At 36.3% G+C, this 22,582-nt stretch overlaps 1 protein-coding gene across 2 annotated transcripts in view; it reads left to right on the top strand.

The window, feature by feature from the left end:
* The window catches only part of OLA1 (Obg like ATPase 1), a 104,130-nt gene that overhangs the window by 63,839 nt on the left and 17,709 nt on the right, over positions 1 to 22,582 (top strand). For both annotated transcript variants that reach the window (XM_058809395.1, XM_058809394.1), the window contains exons 6-7: positions 3,626 to 3,706; positions 3,987 to 4,084. In XM_058809395.1, the coding sequence (XP_058665378.1) occupies positions 3,626 to 3,706; positions 3,987 to 4,084 (179 nt within the window). The remainder of the gene's footprint in view (positions 1 to 3,625; positions 3,707 to 3,986; positions 4,085 to 22,582) is intronic.

Raw genomic sequence — 22,582 nt, forward strand, 5'->3', positions numbered from 1 at the left:
ATTCATCCAGAAAGTCTATTAATGTATGCACATTTTTCTGCACAGTAGTGTTTCATGAGTAGGTCTTGGTAAATCTGCTATATGCAATTTACATGTATTTCATTATTTTATACTGCTGGACTTACTGTTAATGTCCTGCTTAGCATTTGTGGGTTGAGTACTTGTGGTCTTTGGAAAATGAGTGCAGGACATAATTAAAATCATTGTATTTTGTATGGCTAAATATACTGAGTATTTGTAAGTGCTAAATATATTGCCATGCATATAGTCAGAAATGAACTGATTTTACAAACATAGATATTTGATATTCATTAAGTTTGCTGCATTTCATATGCTTTGACAACTGTAAGGAAATTGAAATTTGGGCGGATTTTTGATGGCTTTCTGAATGGCTCTTGTTATAATGTTGCTAGTTGGAAAACAAGAGTACCTCTCATCAAAGAAGGCGAAGTGGATCATTCTGCTTGTGACAGATTGACCTCTAAGTGTACAATTGGGGATGCCAGATCTAATAAAACGAAGTGGATCATTGCTTTGTATTCTTTTATTAAGCATCTCAAAGTTAACTTGAGTAGTGATGAAATGTGTTTAAATGACTAGTACAGTGATAAAGAAGATAAAAAGATCAGGTTGTACTCTTTTACCAGTCCTAAATAGAAGCAGATTATTAAAGAGGGTGCTACATGAGAAATAACCCCAAAATGTGCTATTTGTATGTTTGTTGAGAGTACTGGGGCAGCTGAGTTTAAAAAAATTACATGGAAATATGTGCCTTACTTCATGTTGTCATTTGTATTTAACAATTTCTTGTTAAAGAGTTAAGTCCCATTTCAGTGGAACACCAGCACTGATGCAGGGGAATCTAAGTTCAGCTCACCCATTTTTGAGTTTCTGGACTGCATACTTACATTCTGCATGGTGTGACTGCTGCTCATATAGTCCATGAGAGAACTTCTTTGTATCTCACTGCTTCATCAGCTTCATACAAAAATGCTGCATTTGCTCACAAGTTTCCATCCTTTTACCTACAGAAAGTTTTACAATATTTTGCCAGCCTCCCTATAAAACCAAAATAAAATTGCAAGTAGATGGATATTCGTTGTCCCTAGCATACTCAGCTGTAGATCTGCCTTACCTGTGGAAATTGTCCATGTAATCACTCCTTTAGAACAGCAGTTGCAAACAGCTTTAAATCAGGTGTATAAACAGGTAATTAATAAAATTAGGTCAGTGCCAAAATGGATTTAGATTGTGTGTCACTGTAAGTAGCAAATGAGTGTGGAAGAGGTTTTGATTGGCAGCTCTGTGCTTAGACAGGCTTTAGAAAGGCCAAACTTTATTTGCTGTGTTGATGCTTGAAATTTTGTAGAGGTTCTGTGTTACGTAGCTCCCCTTACAGTGTGAGTACAAAACATTTCATTTCTTCTTAAGCAGAAACGTAAAAGTTTGGCTCCAGTGACTTCTGCTGTGGTGGGTTTTTTTCTGTCAGTTTTTTATTGACTCCAATTTATATGTAGCAATGCATTGCTATTGTGGGAGAAACTGTAATGCTGAAAGTCATGTGGTAGGTGCCTATAGAACTAGTTCAAAACCCAAAATAGTGTGTAACCAGAATTCCTTCACTGCTGAACAGGAATCTTGGTGGTTGTGTTGATTTTTATATATATGTATTTAAAGAGAAGCTGAGGATAAATATCTTAAGTGAAAAGTACTTACTGGTAGAATTGCTTCCCTTATCTTGTTTATACAGATTAATTAAAAAAATAAAAAGCACATAGGGTTAAAGATAAGATAGTGCCAGTGTTTTCTTCTTTATGTGTAATCTTGTTGCATGTCTCTACATAAGCTGTTCTGGCCACTCATCATAGTAACCAGCTGGGCCATTTCACCTGCTGGAGCCATTAAAGAGGACTCTCTCCCCCTAGATTAATCCCCTCCGACATTAGTTTTTTGCTCTGACAACTGGAGCAGGCATTCAGAATTTGCAGGTGGCCAGTGTGACGCACATAATTGCCTACAATTTTAGGCAATGAATAAAAATGGTCTACATTACTTGTCAAAGGTTGTATATGCAGTGCCAAGTGAGATCTATGGGAAGCCTTTTAGGGTTTAAAGAACAGTTAATAGCAAAGCTGCACAGTGCTTTTTTAATCATAATGCATTTGTAATATAGCACTTTGATCTTCTCCTTGTAGGAAATGGTGTTATATTAGCCACTTTTAAACATTTATGAGTGAAATTCAGTTATAGGAGAGTAAAAGTGATTATTCTTAGGCAGAACATGTTAGATTTCATTAAAAGTTTTAGCTTGCCCCTTCCTTGTTAAAATCTGTGGGGAGTCCTGTTCCTGGAGGGTTTCAAATCAGGATCTGAAGATTTAGAAGAGCTTTTTTTTTTTTAACCCTCCACTAAAGCTACTGCAAGACTAGAAAAGACGGTAGTAAATACTGATGTTATTTGTGGTTGTTTATAAATGTACTTCAACTGCATAGCATTAAGTGCAAAAAATGTTGTGTGCTCAACAGTTCAGGAAATGTTTCCTTGTATTATAAAGATCTTAATGCTCAGTTGCATCAATTTCAGCTTAAAAAAATGCATTATTTAAAGCATGATCATAAATTATCTACAACAAAAAATAGGCGACTCTAAAATGTACTACTCCTAGAAGAGCAGAGTTTGACCTTTCAGACCCAAGAGCCTTTTATTAACACCTGCCTGTAAGGAAAACCGTGCCACACGCAGCTTTCGGATTCACGACCACAAAACTGATGAGGAAAGGCTTGAAGGGTTCAGTTTGTGTCACTTGCTGTTTGCCGTTTCCATTTCACAGATGATTAATCTTTCTGTGAAGAAAGGCCAGAGAAACAAAGCACATTGGGCTCTTCCTGCAGTTACTCCTTCTGAATGCACACTAGCTTGCTAACTAAAAGGCCTTTAGATTTCCTGCCGAGAGAGATGTTCTGAAAGTGAATGCAGCTGGTTGGAGGTCACCAGTGCAAGGCTCTTGCCATTGTGTAATGGAGGCTTTGGCAGGTTTCATTTTGGGGGGGGAGGGAGAAGGTGTTGGCGAAAAATTAATGCGGAATAAAAAGGGCTTTGGCCGTTTGAATTAATTTCTTGAGGGTGGATCATCAATAATAGGCTCCATTTCTTTTGCTCACAATTTAGAAAAAAAAAATTTTTTTTTTGCTGTGTTTTGTCCCACCCATTCCCTTTTCTTAATGGCATGTTTATATTGTACGTGGTCTCTCCCGCTGGATGCTGAAATGTTGCATCTTACTGAGTTCGAAAAGCAATCTAAAATGTACTGATTTTTACATATATTTTATGATCTCTGCTGATGTTCTTGGTGACAAGAGATGATACTTGAGCCTTGTGTATTTAACTTTCTAATTGTGGGATTTGGATGACTTCAATAATCCATATTGCTCTTTAGCGACTTTGAAAGCAGCAATTTCTGCTTGTCTGGGAGAGTAAAAATTTGTTTATAAAAGGTAGTATCTAATTTTTCATTTGTGTGTATGTTTTGAATCTTAATGGATACACGCCTTGTTTATGGAAGAGAATAGTCTTGATATCCAGCTGAGTTTTTGACTTTGGGTTTTTTTTTTTTGATCTTGCGTAGGACGTAATGTGCAAAATCAAGACATGGGTAATAGATGAAAAGAAAGCTGTCCGCTTCTATCATGATTGGAATGACAAAGAGGTAGGCTATAAATATTACTCCATGAATTGACTTCTAATTTTGCTACCTGTTACTGGTTCTTTTTCAAGTTGTTGGTTTTTTTGGTATTTTTTAAAAATTTCATATTCATAGCTTATTGAACGTTGAATTTATTCGCTGAATCTATACTTATCTATGATTTATGTATTACACTTGAATTCTTGTAGCCTTCTCAGACATGCCATGAGGAAAATGATCATAAAATTCATTCAAGTTGATTTACACTGTTTTTAAAATTCTCTCCCTCTATTCCCACTTCCAGATTGATGTTTTGAACAAACATTTGTTTTTTACTTCAAAACCGATGATCTACTTGGTTAATCTGTCTGAAAAAGACTACATTAGAAAGAAAAACAAGTGGTGAGTATACAGGTTAAATGTCTAAACTTATATTTCTGTTTCACATTTTTCAATGGTCAGTAATTCCTTGCACATTTAGATCACCAAGGATATTAGTTGAAATAGCTATGTGAACTAATCTTGCACTGCTGTTACTTGTTATACTCCCACTGACATGCTGCTGGAGTACAATGCATATGGTGAAACCTTGACTGAAACTGCAGAAAAGAATATGCTTTCCATCCTTACAATTTAACATGAAGCCATTAACGTTGAAGAAAATAGATTTGATTTAGAAGTACTAATTTAAATAAGCATGTGGCTTTATCATGTTCTCTAATGCTGGTTGTCTGAACAGCATCTTTTTCATTCCAAAGGAATGAATTGAGTGCCAGAAGACTAAAGCTATGTGAGTTGCACAGAAGTCTTTCAAGCAAAATTGCACATTTTAGTGTTACTCTTCTGTTTGTAGTTGGGTGCCTGGCTTTCTTGCCACTTCTTGTGCCTTGCTTGTGGTTTACAGGCCTCTTTTGGTGGGCTTTAGTGCCATGAATAGCTCAGATTTTAGTCAGGTATTTCTGGCATCAGTGTTGTGACTCAGGTACATAATGTTTACAAAATCAGTCTATCAGAGGTTCAGTGAAGTGGATGAAGATCCAATCCTAACATGGTAGACATAAGGTGGGAATCCACTGTTGGGAAGTACAGCATTTAGCATGTCATTGGAAGCTCTAGATGGCATAAATATTGCTCTGTGGAGGAGGGAACAGATTGGGTAGTTAGCATATGATGAAGGAAAATCTATAGCAGTGTGTTTAGTTTAAAAAATCCCAACCAAACAGCAAATATTTTCTTACAATTCAGAATTTTAAACACTGTACTTGTGAGACACTTTGAAGATGTATAAATGTATGTTTGTGAACAGATATATGCATGTAACTCATCCAAGCAAATCAAAAGTATCTAAAGCGGAATATCTGAATTCTCCTAAAGTACACCCTCTGTTTCTCCCTGTACTTCATTAAGTACTTAGATGCACATGGTTTCAATTTTCCATTAAAAATTCTCATTTCCATATGATATCAAAGAGTGAGAAGGCTTTAAACTGAAAAATAAACATTCATAGACTGGAAGCCAAAACAATAATTAATGTCAGATGGTTAACTCCAATAAATCATTAGAATAAATTCTGTGAAATTACTGCAACTAAAACTGTCCTTTTGATACTCCAAGACATTTTGTGTTGGTACTAAAGAACAAAATTTAACGTATTTTAGTAGCAAACCCTCTCAGTCCCAAACACAGACTTCAGAATAGACTTCACAAGCAATGTAATAATGTAAGCTCTTCATGTTTGTCCGAATTTTATAATTTTAAAATAATTTTTTCCTCTAAATATTTTTTGAGTATGGCAATTTAAATATAAGAAATAGTTCTACCCAAAGAAGTATTTAAGATCAGGGTAGTTGTATTTGCTCTGTTCCTGTAAGGTGATAGTTTTTCAAAGTAAAAATGCTATGGTCTTCAGGCTTGCTGTAAGAGTATGGATGTGGAAGCTTATGTGCAAATGGATGAGTCAGTTTCCATGTCCTAAAAAGGATCCTCACACCTGTATTTGGCTGACTACAGGTAGAGCTCAGTGGCTCTGGTTGTACAGTAAATACCATTGCCCAGACCCTAATGGCAGCCAGACTGCTTAGGCGACGCCAGTCTGTGATTTAGCTGTCGCCAGTCACCCCATGTTTTTTGTGAGACTGGTTGTGATGATGACATAGTTAAACCCAATTGAAAGCAAATCTTTGGATAAATTGCAATTTTTAATTTGTAAAAAATCAGATGTTTGAGTTGAGGAGTCATATTATGAAACAGTTTAACTGTTTCTATTACAATTAGTGATGTAGTTTTTAAAAAGTATAACCAGATCTCATGGATGTGAGTGTAATTGTAGCTGAAAGATCAAAGCCTGGGTATCTGAGTGATGTTCCAGAAGAGAATTTACCACATAGCCATTTTCAGTACAGTTTCTGCCTCCTGCTGTTCCTATTTTCCCTCAAGCTAGCCATTGACTACCCCCTGTGCATCCCTGCTCGTAAAAAATGATTGAGGAAGTATTTGTCATGTATTTATGAGTGGGAAACATTGTGTGATAGGGAAAGGCATCTACTAGAACCAGAAAGATTGCCATTTCTTTTCCTTCAGCTACTCTGCCACAGCCTTAAATCCTCTGTTTATGCAACACAGCTTTTATATTTAAGAGCAGAATAAATGTTTTCTATGAAGGATGCTAACGGTAGGCTTCTGTCATTTATGTGGTGCAAGCAGATGTAAATGATTAGAATATATTTTACTGTTAGATACCACTTTCTGATTTTTGTTATTATTTTGAGGGGTAGGTATTCATATTTGAAATACAAGCCACATTTAGTTGTGGTCATTCTTCTAAAAAAAGTTTATTTCTGAGCTTAATTCATAATATAACAAGAGACTCTTTTCATCAGACTTTTGCAACTATAATAGTGTTTAAAACAGCGAAGGAGAGAAGAGGCTTTTTGATTTTTGTATGGAGTGGAGAACTGAAATTTTCTTTGTTTTACTCGGTCACTCTTTCAGAATTAATGAACATTTTAATTGTTAGTTAAAGCACACTTATATTTAGGTGCCAGTGTGTCATTTTTCAATCCAAGGAAAGAATAAAACACTGTGAAAGATAGGACTATTGTGTGTTTGAGTAGGTGTATTGACCTTTTGAAAGATGTAAAAACTGGAATGGCTCCAAGCAGTTACTTGCTGATTTTAACAATGTTGAATTAGTCATTCAGTTGATTTATGATTAAGACCTAGCCCCTGAAGAGAAGCTGACACGGCAGCTGTGTTAGTCGCACTTGTGTTATGATCAGATGACAGTAATCTTGATGTTTATGGGGGAATCCACTGAAACCATTCCTAATATGTACTGCGGTACTCTAAATGAATATTTAAACTCTTCTTTTAATAATTTCTAATTTTTTTTTAAAATCTGGATCTAGTACCTTAACCATGGTATACTGTATTCTAGTTTAACCATGAAAATATTGAAAATAGTAATAATAATAATAATAAGTTTAAACTGCATTCTAGCCCCAGGATGTTACATAAATCCAGAATATCTGATTTATCAGCCCTTGTAAGCTTTAAATATAAAGCTTTATATTTTAGTCTTGCTATAGAGCATGCATCTAGTGGCTCATAGAATGGATTCCAGTTATGAAATATATTGAGCTAAATAATGAGTGGATGTAGTGGATCATGCTTAGCATCATGTTTGGTTTGGTATTTTGGGCTTAGTTGCAGCAAGCACCAGAGATACTGGTATATGTTAAAGCTTCATATCTGATCTATAGACTCAATTTCTCTGGCCCAATAAAGTGAATTTCATCCTATGCTTATCTAGACTGTAATTCAAAAAGCCACTTATGCTGCTAAAGATTTTCTACTATCTCTAGCATTGTAACTAAATTGTCTGAGACTTAATTATGGATTTCTAAACATTGTTTTCTCTAATATAATTCAGACTTGTTGAATATCCAAATGTACATTAACATAATTTTAAGGGGTTGTTTCTCAAAATGTTATGGTAGGCATTCTGTTAAAAATTTTGATCAGTGTTGATAGGATAGAGGACTTTAGTATTTTGCTCCTGTGTATTTAGAAAAGTGACACATATGTCATAATAAGTAAAATTTTGCCCATTAATTTTCATAGCATTTTCAGTGTTCTTAAGCTAGAAGAGGTATAATGAGGTCAGATGAAAGGTCCATCTTTTCTGGTGTCATGTTTCCGACAGGCCACTAACAGATGTCCAGGGAAGATTATAAGAACAGATTAAGCAAACAGACTATGTGCATCCAGCTTCTTGCAATCTGTTATTGTAGAACTGACTGAGCCAGATATGATATACTTGTGGTTAATACTTTTTGACTGATATTTATTCTATAAATTTACCCATTCACCTTTTGAACTCAAGTATACTTTTTGGTATCCCAATATCCTGAAGCAGGGACTTCCACAGCTTAACTATGTGCTATATGTAGAAGTACTTCCTTATGCTTGTTTTGGATCTGCCACATCATAATTTCATTTGATGCTCCTTAGATCTTGTGTTATGAGAGTGAATAATCCTTTTCTATTCATCTTTTTCATATTGCTTCAGATGTTCCAAATATTAAAAAAAAAATGGAGGAGGTAGGGAAATCTGACATGAAGAAACAAATATCAAGGGTCAAGTAAAAGGAACACTCCATAGGTCTGAGTATGAACTAATCTCTTTCAGTAGGTCTTTCACTTTTAAACTAGTTAGGAAACAAAGTTATAAATGGAATTATTTATTACCATTTATGGTAATAAATGGAGCCTTGGAATCCTTGGTTGTATTTCTGCAGGTATGGATGTTTAGGCAGTGACATTTTATTCTGATAGATATATTTGAGAAATTAGTTGAAGGAATTTTCAAATCATAACTTGTAATGCCAAGGTGGTGTTGACATGTTTTCTTGACATAGCTGCTTAATGATTTTAAGGTTGTCTTCTATGTTTACAAATTTGGAAAATAATATTTAAAAAATATATTACAGTTCTTGTTCCTGCCTTACAACTGAAATGTTTTAAAAGAATATTAGGAGATTTATGTTATCTGGGTATAAGGGTATAAGTAAAGTTTTGCACACACAAGTTGAGAAGTCAGATATTCAAAGCTAATGAGATCCAGAAGTTAGGCATCCTGTGCTACATCTTTACTGCCTGACTGAGTGTGTCTTACAGCTCAGGCTTTCAAAACTAGGGAATTGCAAATGTTTTTCATGGAGCACCTACCTAGTATAGTAAGGGATAGTGCATGTTATTTGCTTAATAAACAGTTACTATTTATTGGTTGTTATACAAATGAATTAATGAATACAAATTAATTAGTCATCCATCAGCCAAATGGCAGTCTGTTTTCTTTCTAGCACCATGTCCTGACATTGCCAATTGACTTCTTGGAGTCTTCTGTTTTACAATTCCAGTGACTTCATTCAGTTGTTCTGTTTATCCCATACTTTTTGCCCCACTATTTTCCTAGCTGATATGTTCTCCATGGGTCTTTGCCAGATTCTCTCTGCTTTGATTTCATCCCATCCTTGTTGGCTTAATTCCAGTCCAGTCTTTTGGCCTGGATGATTTCTTTTGCCAGACTTCCTGCTTTGGTGTGCTTTCTTTTGCCTGCCCCTCTAGAGTCCCCTGTCTGTTTGAATGTGAATGCATATTGTTTGGGTAATAGCAGGTGTTGGGGACATGTCTTTAAGCATGGAAAGATGGATCCCATTCTCAGCTTCATGTGTGACCTTGCTCCAGACACAAAAGCACCTTCCTGGAGTCTGACTTCACTCCAGTGTTCACCTTCTGCCCAGATGTGATGGTCTATCTCTGATAGCAAGTTTGGTCTGTGCCAAATGTGTTGGTTCCTATGTATTAGGACAGTAAATTTTTTCAAATGAGTTGTTTCTGTATGTTTTAAAAATGGGCAGTGTTTTATGGTGATGCTTTTTTCAAAAATTCTGTTCCACCTGATTACAACATGGCACTACTAAATAGCTACAGTGTAGGTTGCCAAGTCAGGAAATGAAACCTCAGTGGTTTACTTAGAATATGCTGACTCCTGAACTAGCAAAAAGAGGACTGGTCATAGTAGAGGGAAAGCTGGATTTTGGGAAGGTCTGTCCTGGGCAGATTAAGGTACCATCATACTATGCTTAGAACCCCTCAAAGGCTGCAGACTGTAGAGAGAAGAGTGAGCAGGGAAATGAAGAAAAGCCTCTCCAGTGTTCAGAGTGACATGTGACAGCCCAGCACCCCAGAGCACCAGAACCAGCCCAGCACAGCAGCCATGGCCTGTAGGTGCACAGTTTGTGGTGATTGGGAGTGGGGCTGTGGGAGCCTCGTCCCCAGTGGGTGCAGCTGTGCAGGGCAGGTGAGCAGCATTGGAGGCAGTGGGACAGGGAGTGCCCAGGGGCACTGACCAGCAACCAAAGGGGCACACAGGTGTGATGCATGCAGATAAGGATATAAAAGGTTGTGCTGAAGGAGAAGGGCAGGTGCCTGAAGCCTTGTGAAGTGATATGATGTAGGTCTGTCTGGACATACACTTGATGCCTTCTGTTGTGGTATGGTGTTACTGTATGGGTGAATGCTTAAAGCCTTCTGAAATTGTGGTGATATCTGTGCATCACGGCCACCTCACCTGCAGCTAATGTTTGACATTTGCTGTGACAATGACCCACCAGGCTTCACGTACTCGGAGAGCATCAGTGTCAGCGACAAGCAACTTCTGAACTTCATTGCTGTGTGTATGATCCCTGTCCTGTCAGCTGCATGTCGCCCAAACCTGCTTTGAACAGTTCAGCTTTGCTTCCCATCTTCTCTTCCTTTTCTTCCTCCCTGAGCAGATGCCCTTCCCAGTGTTTTTAATTTTTTGGTTTGGCCATCATCACTAGTTTCTGATCTGTTTATATCCGTTTCTGTGGGTTCAGTTGTAATGTTGAATGACTGCAGATATGGGTGTTTGATGCCCGACCAGTTTTATAGTTGGCTTGTATAGTCTTATGAACTGCTGTCTGCTAACAATGCTTCTAATCTGCCATGTCAGTTGAGTGAATTTCACTCTTACTTATTTTAGAATAAAGTAGTTTGACTGTAAGCCTGTAGATACTCATGTCAAAATCTCTTTAACATTTGAAGATACTCATGAGAAACACCATTAGTAACAGAAAAGTAGAACAGACACAGAGACTGTGTGTCTTTTGGGTTGTTAAGTGTTAGAAGCACAGTCCCCTTCACTGCACTGTGCACAGGTCTTACCCTAGAAAGTAGGATTTGGGGTTTTTAATAGAGGGGGCTTTTGTCCTGTTTTGCCTTACCAATAAATTAATAGAGATTTTTGCAAGAGATTGTTATTCTTGTTAACAGTTGTTCGTCCTTAAGTTACTGAATATTGTTACTTATTTCTTCTTCATATTAATTTATTAAGCCCTGTGCCTTTCAGAATGAATGAACATTGTTACCCTGTCTTTGTCAACTAGACAACTTAGAAGTTGTGCATAGCCCTTAAAGCAAATAAATTTCTCTTTCAAATCAAGGGGAAAATAGATACTAGGAGGGGAGGTTAAAATGGGAGGTTGTGTCCCAATCTGTTGGGTCACTGTTCCTGTATCTGATATGGCATTTAAAAACCAGCAGCTGGTTTCTTTTGAGGGTCTATTGAGAATCATAAGATTGAAAGGAAGCTGTTGAATTACTTTGGAGATGAGTGGCTGTGATCTCACCTGGTGTGATTGATGGGAGTAGCTCCCTCTCTGTATGAGGATCTGATACCTCCTTGCTACCTCTAACTGGGTTTTGAGAGAAAAACTCTCATGTTAGGCACATCAGCAGTTGTAATAACTGACAGATGAGCTTTGATTTTAGAAATTTTTTAAAGCAAAAAGTGCTTTGATAATATTGTCTTTTGTTAAGAAATAGACAATACACTTGTATCGCTTTGGTATTCTGGATTAGGAACTGCAGTCAGCATTGCTGTAACACCATCTCTTGAACAATGTCCCAATTGATAAGTATCTTTCTTTTCATGATGTGTTACTCAGTATTGCAGTGTTTGATTTGCAGACAAGTACCTGTATATTTGTTTAAAATTCTGCTTATTGAATTAATTTCTTGAAACATTTCATGCTATCACTTCCTACAGAATTGTGCTAATATCTTTATGTTCTCATAGTTGAAGCTAATTTTATTCCACCTACCATTATTTCTCTCATGCATGGTGTTTGAGATACCTGTAGGGTCTGGGAAAAATACTCATCTTGAAATTGTTCTTTGTGAGTGGTCTGCAAATCTCCTTCTCTGGGGGAAATACCTTCTGTAACATTGTTCTGTTTGCTATAAATAGGGACTACATGGAAACATCAGGCAGTCAAGCATTTATTATAAATGGAAAAACACTATTTGAGGAGGATGATTCTTTTATACAATTGGAAATGTAGGTTCTGTGGCTTTGACATCCTTTTTTTAAGCTTCATTTTTCTAAGTGACTTCTTTGTTTCACAATTGACACACATTTTTCATTGATGATTACTTTGAAAATCTTATGCATTTTTTAAAAATAGTTTTCCTTTCAATTTTATGGTTATTTACAGCTCATTCTTTTGTATTAAGTATATGGAAATATGTTTTCATTTAACTGCTTGTTTTTCCCAAGAAACATATCTTACCTTCTAAGGTTTTGGCACAGTATTTTATTTTCACAGCTAGAGTTTCTTCTAATCACTAATATGGATGACTGATGTTCAGATGTTGGTAGTCACTAGTCTTACAGTGGATGGAACCATGTATCCTTGTCTGGAAGCAAGGAATAGATGTGTGTCCATGATTAAATTGAAGAGGAAAGTTTGTACATTATATATGTTTAATTGAAGAACTGTCAGATGAGGCATTGGGTATGAGTATCTTGTCATCCTTTTTTACCAATGCTTGAGCTTAATTATTGTTAATTTTAAGAGAAGTTGATTAGAAAATAAATCTAAATAATGTTTGGGACTTACTGTGCTCTGGTATTAATTTCTAAAGCCTGAAGAAATGTTTGGAAGATAGACTTTTAAAAGAGACTTAAGTATGTGTGCTGATATTGTCCTTCATTGGGTTTAATGGGATTCATTGTATATTGAGTCTTCCTCTTGTTCTCATTCATTGGCACAGTAGTACATTCCTGAAGCAAAAATGTATTTCAGTCCAAATGGCTTTTATTAAAGAAAAAAAAGAAAATAAAGTCTTACACCTAATACATTGAAAACCTGCACAATGTTGCCGATCTAAACCATGTGATGGTACTTCCAGCTCATGTTTTATTTCAGAGGCTCATTAAATGCATACCTGTTTTTTATTTAATAAAATCTTAATGTCCCAGGATATTCAGAATAATGAAGTGTGCATGCATGTGCATATGTGTTCAGTTTCCCATAGGATTTTTGAAAATTATTATTAGTAGTATTATTTAAAAATAACTTGATGGAGGGTAAATGTTTGTATTTGGCTCCCTCTATCTGTCTGTCTCTACTTGTCTTTGTAAACTAACATTTTTTCATAACTTGATGCATTGTATAGATTAGAATCAGCAGATAAGATGTCTACAAGTATTTTATATAGGCATTTGATAAAATAAATAAATAAATAGAAGTATGGTAAAGAGACACAGAAGACCAGTAAGAAATTTAGTTTTCAAGCTTAACAGCAAGGTTAATGTCTTTGTGCTCAGACAGTATCTTGTTGAAGTACATTTCCATTCCATTCAGTGTCTAATTCTTGTACTAGTCTTTTCTTAAAGACGCAGCTATATGATCAGTACAGTAAATAGAAATGTGGGTTTAGCTGCCTGTCTTGCAGTAGTGTGTAGTGTCTGATAGCCTTTTGTTTCTGGTCTCTAGTTATGTTAGTACCCTATTGACATAGAAGGTAACTAGATTGTTCTATTACTGATTTTTGACAAACAGAAATTGTTTGATATGCTAAAGCTCTTTCTGACAGAAGATAGAAAGTTTTGACAAACATGCATGGCACAGCAAGTGTCCAATTCTAAAGAGCAAAATAAATGCAAACCACCATTATGGGGAACACAAACAGCCTGAAAGCAAGTTATCAGTAAGCAAATAATTGTTGAACTGTTATGAATGGAATAGGATGTTGAAATAGGGCATGATTGGCTGATGTTACATATGTCCTTGATTACCTTCCTTGTGCTTTTATCCTAATAAGTGACATTCTTTGTATTCCCTTGGATGGCTAGACAGTCTGACACTGAAGAAGAATAAATATTGCATGTGGTACACATTAAGCTGTCATCTAGGACAGCATTTATAAAAAGTAACTAGAAAAATTCATAAGAAATTCTGCAGTGCTACAGTTTCCTGGCTCCAGTCATAATTGTCAAAGTTCTTGACACATTCAGGTCTTCTGAAATGATTTGGGTTTACAGCTACTTGGTGTATGAATAATTATTAAGGATTCATTTTTTCTGATAATGCAGACTGTTAATGTTCTCAAAATGATGCATTTTCATGGAAGACCATGGACTGATAAAAAAAGAAAGCCAAACCAGTGTTGTGTATGTAGCCAGTTCTCTTGCAGCAGTTGGAACTAAAAGATGTATTTTTATAAAATAAAACCAAGTGATAAAATTAAGGAGCTCATTTTCAAATGCTGTCTTTGAATTTTGGTAGAAAATCCATTATGAGCTCATGTATTGTTACAATTATTGTAATTTGGAAATGGACCTTTTTAATGTAATATATCGACCTTCTGTTTTTCTGCACTGACTTAAAATTAAGACTCAAAAGCAACATAGCAGGATATCATCATCTCTGCAAGGGCAATGAAGAAAACCCCTTTTGATCTATCTAAGCTGATGAGTTGGTGTTTGAATGGTAATTATTTTACTCTTTAATTTCAAGAAGAGGGAAGTGTAGGAATTCCATTCTTCGTACTCTTAAATCCCTGAATTCCTTGTGATGCCTTGAAGATTGACCAAGAAATATTTAATGGCCCATTTGTGCTTCCATGTATTTATCTGATGCCTAACACAATACCATGGTACTCGCTGCATTTTGACACAAAAATTTAAGATAAATATTTTAAAGGCTTCTCACAGTTCTGTCACTGGCCATGTCATTGGAACTGTTCACTGCATTCATGGTATAACCTGGTTTTGCCTTATATGAAAATGCAACCTTCTTTCATTATTGTTTAGTTCATGAGAATAGGGGTTTTTTTATTATTACTATTTTTTTACTGAGTTAAACATATCCCATAAGGAAGAAAGGAAAAAAGCCTGTTACCACCTCATCAAGTTACTTGAGGATTAACATAATTTTATAGGTGACATTGTGCTTACACCTCTTCCAAGCAGCCCATAACTTACAAGATCTCATTGTGAGTAGCTTGGAATGGGAAAATAGACCCATTGGCTCTTTCATAAAATTTGCATTTAATGTTAAATGGAAGTCTTAAAAGAGTTCTTAGAAAAAGGTTGGAAAAAAAATCTGTATTCATGTGAAGGGATAAAGCTGAAACACCTGTTTAGGTTGAAAAAAGTTTTCTCCGAGTATAACACTACTCAAATGTTACAGGTAACTGTTAACTCTGTGGACCACTACAGAGCACAAAATATTTGCCCAACTGGTAAATTGAACTGTAAGCCCCACTGTGGGAAATTGCTTTGCTGTGCTCCAAACAGCAGTTATCTTAGTAATTGTACCTGAATTCTTTTGTGGCTAATAAACAGCTCATGTACTTCTTACCATGACAGAATTAGTTTATTGCAATATTTTAATAGTAAAAATTTCAGGTAAGATGTGTTGATGTAGTTTGAGATGGGCTGAGTGTGATTTTTAATTGGTGCTCTGAGAGCACAGGCGTTGGCGTTGACAATGTGCATAACCCTGCATTTCACATTCTAAACCGGCACTCGCAACAAGGAGCTTATCAGAGCAAATTGTCTAGTCCATCCCCTTCCTCACTCAAAACCTAATGACCCTTTATCATCATGGTTTAGATTGCTGGACACAGATGTGAGAAAATACAAGTAATCTACAGGTAACTACAGTAGCTGCACTGATGTTCTCAGAGAACTGACTGCTGGGAAGATAAAAAGCTTCCCACAGAGCCTGTGACTTTCCAGCAGCAAAGCACATCATGAGCTCATACATGAAGTTTTATTTGCTGAAGATTCACAATAAGATGCATTAGGACATTCAGCAGGGTCCCTTCTTAGATGAGCACAAGAATTCAGTGGGGTTGTTAGTTGATGCACTAGTGCATGGCTTCACACTAAAAAACTAAAACTAGAAAATGCAATGATACCGGTAACATTTCTTTTTGAGAACACCACAGACTACAGCTGTAATGTATTGATGTAGTTTGTTCCTTGTAGTAAGTCATCTAATGTCATTGGACTTTTTGTCCTGCTATGGAAAGTATTCAGGTGTGAAGCAAACGTTTTGTTAGGAAAAAAAGCTGCTGGCTGTTGAAGCTAGCAGGACATGCAAGATACAAAGAAGTAAAGTCTTATAGGAAAAGACTTGTGTATAATTACCATCTTTTTTACTCAGCTTTTTTTTTTGTTGTTGTAATCATAAAGTAGATCTTACAATCTGTGTTCAGGTATTTTGCCAAGGAGTGGGAAGGAAATAAAATATTCTTCAGATAAATTTCACATACCCTAAGGTTAATAAGGTAATGATCTTGTTTACTATTTTTAATTTTTAAAAAATTTCTTTTTGTAATTCAGTAAGTTGTTTTTAGTGATTCAGTTAGGTTGAAATGTATCTATTGAACCATATGGGAATGATCAATGGCAATCAGTCTTTCCGCACTCTTTCTCTTCTAAAGTAACTTGTGTATGAGCAAGTTACTTATGTAGAAAAAAATTAATATGAATGCTGAAATGCTTTTTTTTCCCCCCTCTTTTTTAATAATCTGTAAATTTAGAGGTTGTGAGGAAAGAGATAACATGGCATGAGAAGTACAGCTCATCCGGAAATAATGATTCACAGAGGGTGGTATTAATTATTAAGCAGCAGTAAGCGTTACAGTGGTCATCTTTGCAGAGAGTGGTAATCCCTCAAAAAGCCTAAAATGCAAGCCTAAGAAAACCTGTGAACAGCCTCCTCCCACCCAGAAAGAAAATAGAAATCTCACAAACACCATATCCCTTCCTTTGGCAGTATGAACAAGACAAACTTATGTCTGTTTTTTAGGTGAAGTCCTTCTGCCTTGTTCAGTCATCCTCAAAGCTGCTGTGTTCTTAGGGAGCTGCTCCACTGACAGTTGCTGCTGTTGGTGCCAAAGCTCTGAGCAAGAGGGCTGGCTCTAAGGCTGTGCCTCGAGCTGAGCCTGTGGCCACAACAGCAGTGTCCTTAATTTTCTGTCCTGTTGTTTGATTCTCCATGCAAGTCAGCTACAAGGCACTCTGAAAACTATATAATCTTTGCTACTCACTCTGCTCTACTTCTTTATGCCCAATTTCCAGATTATGCCAACCTAAATGGTAATAAGCAGAACTCCGTATTGCAGAGGCTAACAGACATGGTCTGAGAAATTATTTTCTGTGATTACACATATCTTGTGGTTTGCAGTAAAGACATGCAAAATGTTTTCTATTGTTTACTAGCAAATATGACATATGGGGAAATAAGTATATATTCCCTTGTTCTGTTTTGTCTTTTGATTGAGGAAGACAAAAGAAGTAAAGGACTATACATTCTGAAAGAACAATTCCCCCCCTTTTTAAAGTTTTAAATTAATTGCTATGAAATCCATGTACAAATTGCAGCAAACATTTGATGTATCCTTTTATGGAATATGCTGTGTTTCATATTCAGTAGTGGCTTTAATTCTCAACTACAGTAGGCATACAGAAAACCAGAAAAAACGTTGGCTGTTACAAAGTTTTGTTTGAGCTTTTTAAACTGAGTGATTAGCAGAAATAATGACCCTGTCAGCCTTAATCACATTAAAATGTGGTTAACATCATTTAATTTTTTCCACTTAATATGCGAAAATTTCCAGTAGATTTGCAGTGAAGGCCATTGAAATTCCATTAGAACAAGAATAAAAATTTCAGGCATCATTTATTCAGAGAGGGAATAAAGGTCTCGTCTGAAAACTGCTGAATCTTCCTATTAGAGAAACTATGAATCATTGTATTGAGCAGTACCTTTAGCTTCTATAGTACTGAATCTGGGTTGCTTCTGAATGAGTGGAATGCATTTTTAGCATGGTGCTTTTCTGAAAATTGCAGCATGTAAGTGTTTTTTCAAATTCAGTAAGAGCTTTCTCTGTAAAGGATTGTTATGTAATTTGTTTTAACTGCTGTAGGGCTGGGGAAGTGCTTCTGGTTTAGGCATCTCATCACTTAAGTTCCGTACTTTGTGTTATTTTTATTGCAACGTAAATAAATGTCCTCTTTCTGATTGATTCATAATGTATAGTTGGGCTTTCTTTGTGGTGAAAAGCAAAATTGAGGATGTGCACAGCTTCAACTTGAATATTGTCATACGAAGTCTTTTGCACTGTTGGCATTTCTTATTGTGGGCTCCACAGGTTTGTACCAGACAAACATGTACAATAACCTTGAACGTGCTAGAAAAACTATCAACTATCTTTTCTGAGAGAAATTTTTGTTTTGAGGAAAGACACAGAATTAGTTAGTGTTACCATGTTTCACATTGCTATATTTACATCCCCATTTTTTTGGTGCTTTTTCTGTGTAAAGATAAGATTTTATCTGGTAAGTGGAAGCACTAACAGTACAACTATATGCTCTGTGCTTTTCTAGACTTTACTGAGAGACTTGTATCTAATATTTTTTTATAATAGATATTACTGTATATATGTGGTATACATCTTTATTGTCTCTGGTACTTAAACTGTGCAGTGGATTGTTTGTTTATTTTTGTTTACTAGAATGGTATTTTATACCTGAGCTTTGTTTATTTCAGCCTATTACATAAATACTTTGTCCACTTTTTAGTGAGAAAAATCATCAATATCCATTGGATTTGTGCAGAACGAATTTCAGAATGTCAGTATTTGTACAATTTATTTTAAAAAACTATAAGAAAGTACAGTAGTAGATGATTAATGTAATACTAAATACTGTGAGATACGCAGTGGTAAAGGAATTTTTCTTTGAAATAGCTGTTGCTAAATTTAAGAATTGAGCAGACCTAAGAGGGATTTGCAAGTGTCTCAGTTGCACCTCTGTATGTTGAAGCATGAATGAAGCTGAGCAGGAAGTGGGTCTGTGACCAGGAGCAGAGCTGGTAACCCTGCAAAGGAGATAAAAGGAAGTAGGGGTGTAGCAGTGACCACAGCAAGGGTAGGAGGGAGGTGTGAATTCAGTGAAGTGCCAGTTCTGAGAGTTGCCTTTGGAGGCATCATGCTAAAGAGCTCTTGGACCAGGATGGAAGGCTTTGAAGACTGGAGAATAACACTGGGAGAAGAAAGCAGAGTGAGCAACAGAATGTGAAGAACTGTTGGATGGGAAAGTGGCCATATTTTAGGGAAAATTATCAGAAGAGACTGCACTCAATAGATTTTTCTCCTTGGAATGCATGGCATGAAATTCAGAGGTACTATGTCTTTTTGTTTCTGAGCTCTTAGCAAGTACCTGTGACACCTTGCAGCAGAACAGCTTCTAATTTACTGAGGGGCAAATGCTCACTGTAGTTCCATTAGCTCAAAGGTAGGTTTGTGTAGTGGGTATTTAATGAGTACATTCACTTTAGGGTTCAGCATGTTTATTGGTGGCTTTTTTATAAATTGGAAATTATGTCCTGCTATATTAAGTGTCTTAATGCTGTAATGGGACACATTTCAAAGTCAGAAAATGCCACAATGAAGATTGTTAGTGGTGCTTAGGGGTGTACCTTTCCTTTATGGCCAACCTTGCTCCATGGAAAGGACAAGCTTGCTCTTGAGGATGCAGTAGGGTTGGGTAGGTAGGAGACCCCTGATGATGGGATTCCCTTTTTCTGAAGCAAAACTCAATACTGTAGAAGGAAGGCCTTATGTTAAAGCCACATGCCTGGAGATTTGGTGATGAGGGACTGGATTTTTTGTCTCTTTTAAATCTCCGTTTCTGATACCAAGTAGGAAAATTTAATTTAAAAATTTTACATACTTCAAAATTAAAACACTCTTAATTTTCTTCATTTGACCAGCTAGTATATTGAAGTCCAGTGCTATTATTAGTGCTATTTTAAAAATTGTACCTTGTTGAAATTTTGAGATGACTTACTGCCAAGCTGTGCTTCAGCCACCTCTTCTGCTTTACCTGTGCTGTCCTTGTGAGTGGTACTGGTAACTAAGTATGGTATAGAGGGCTACTTCTGGCTTTATGTACATTTTATTTTGGAAGAGCAGAAGTCTGGTTGTCCAGGAGTTTTGAGTCTTGTTTCCTTACAACAGTGATCCCACATTTATACTCCTCCTTTAGGAAGCAGTGGCATCAGGCAGTGAGCACAGGTAGCATCAGTCTGACAGTCCTACTGCTGCTGGTCAGCTGGCCAGCACTAGCCAATTCGAGTATGTGGGGCTTGAGTTCTTTCTGCCTTCCTCCCAGTGAAGGCATTGGTTCTTACAAAAGGTGTAGGAACTTGATTTGTATGAAATTGAGACCTCTTTGTCCTCCTGTGCATTTCTGCATAGCGTTTAAGTACTTCTGAATTCACAAAGTGTAGTGCTTCCTTGTAACTATATGGTAATCCCTAAATTACTGTAATCCCTCCTCTGCATTCAGTACAGAACCAGTTATTGTTGGTAGCTACACAGTATAATGACTTCCATAAATTAATTAAGGTGGTGATTTGTTGTGGATTTTTTTTAACACTGGCTGATTGTTCTGCACTTAGTATTGGGAGGCAGTTCACAGAACCTTGCTGCTGCCTTGGGTTGAAAATGTTCAGCTAATTTCCAGCCTCTGTTTTTCCATGGCTGGTTTATTTCATTGGTGTTAAGGCAGCTTTGTCCTGTAGACTAAATAGTATCTTATCTAATTGGTGTTTATCTCCTTATTTAAAGCAGGTATTATCAGTTTTCTCTTTCTGTGTCATTTACACAAGGTTCAGATCCCTCTGATAATTTGAGACCTGTTGTGAACTTAGCTGACCGCAGCTGCACGCAGGGTTCCGTATGCTTTCAGGAATACCTTATATGCAGATACAATGCATCCTGTTAACAAAGGGAAGCATTTCCAGTAGGATCTGTAGATGATATTTTCCTTTCCCCTGTTGCATTGTCCTGGTGGCTTAGATTTGCTTTGAAGAGCACTAACCTAGTGTGAACTCTCTTCTCTGTCACTTGCAGTTGACAATGATGATGACTTTCCTTGAGGAAAACGTCTCCTGCCCCTGCATTGAACATAAAATTTGCATGCAACTAATGTTTGTGTCAAGGTCATTAATGTATTTAACATGATCAGTCCTAAATTTGATCCTGGTGAATTTTGATTTAGTACCCTAAAAGATTCATTTGTTCTCCTGTTATCATATCCAGCGCATTGCTCAGTCCTCAGTCTCTACAAATCCACTTCCCCTTCTTCTCCAGCTGAATGAGTAATTTTACACACAGCACACTTTAGAGATGCATTCCTCCTGCACAGAAAATCATATGTCATATCAATGAGAGAATAAATTTATCAGGACATGCTTTATTTTTTCCTTTAAACCAAATTACTTGTGTTTACCTAAGGTTATTTTCTGTCATCATTTCTTCTTTGATGGTGTCATTACTCAACCAAACTAAGACTAAAATTGCATTGTGTATGTTGATTAAGTGACTCTTTGGTGGAGAAATGCATAGACTATCATTGCCCAGAATAGCTGCCCAATATGATATTTTAGTATTTTTCCTTTGGCTAGGTCTACTTTTAACCATCTGTTACTTACTGGGGCTCTTCCCTCTTGAGCAGGTCTTTTCCAAACTCAAATTCTAGGCTGCTTCTGAAACAGAAGAAAATGTGAGCATTAAAATAGGAGCAGTGCTTTTAATTGAAAATGTCATTGAGAAGTTCATTGTTACTGAAACATTTCTCAAACTGTATGTGCTAGAAGAGTGTAGGTGATTGCTTGAAGCAAATAAACAGCATTTCTCATGGTAAGAAAGCATCTGGATGGAAGCTGAATAGTTCAGTGTCAGTAGTGCTTTGGATGTTTGTATTGTTTTTGTCATCACTCACGTAACTGTTTTCAACTGCTGTTTTGGACAGTAAGAATGAATTTAAAGAAATTAGAAATCATTTTATAGAGGCTGTTAGAAGTCAGGATTTTTTTTTTTGCTTGGGAGATGATTAATGTTTTACATTTTTAATGACTGCACATTTCTTGTCATAGTTTTTCTTTTCAGTGTAACTGTAGATCAGATGACATTCCTTATAGTATATCCCATGCATGTTTGAACTACTTTGAAAAAGTGAAATGATGTAATGTTTAGCTACAGAGAAACGTCAAAAACAATGCATTTATATGATATGAAAGATTTGCAAGTGCAAGCTAGCAATTGATAGTAATATTATAATTAGCTCTTTATAACAGCCTGTTTTTTATTCATGAACATTTTCATTTATGTTGACAACTCTCATGTTTGCCACCACACATGGAGCCTTTTCTTTACTCAGGAGAGACTGAACACGGATTAGTATGATTTTGGGCTTACATTCTGACTTTATTGAAAAATGGTTTCTGGGCCAAGTCACAAAAATAAAAGTAGCTTGCTTTTTAGGTTTGGCTTTTTGATCCTATTGTTAGTGCTAGTGTTTGTAAGGGTAAAGCATACTACAGAGCACTGTAACTTCAAGGTGGAGTTCTTCTCAGTGAAATTGGTTTTTTTATTGTTGAAATTGCTGAGGGCATTGAATGCTTCCTAATTCCATAACTGATACAAAAATGAAGCTTGGTAAGCGAA

The sequence above is a fragment of the Ammospiza caudacuta genome, chromosome 8, assembly GCF_027887145.1.
Source record: "Ammospiza caudacuta isolate bAmmCau1 chromosome 8, bAmmCau1.pri, whole genome shotgun sequence".
Classification (NCBI taxonomy): Eukaryota; Metazoa; Chordata; class Aves; order Passeriformes; family Passerellidae; genus Ammospiza; species Ammospiza caudacuta.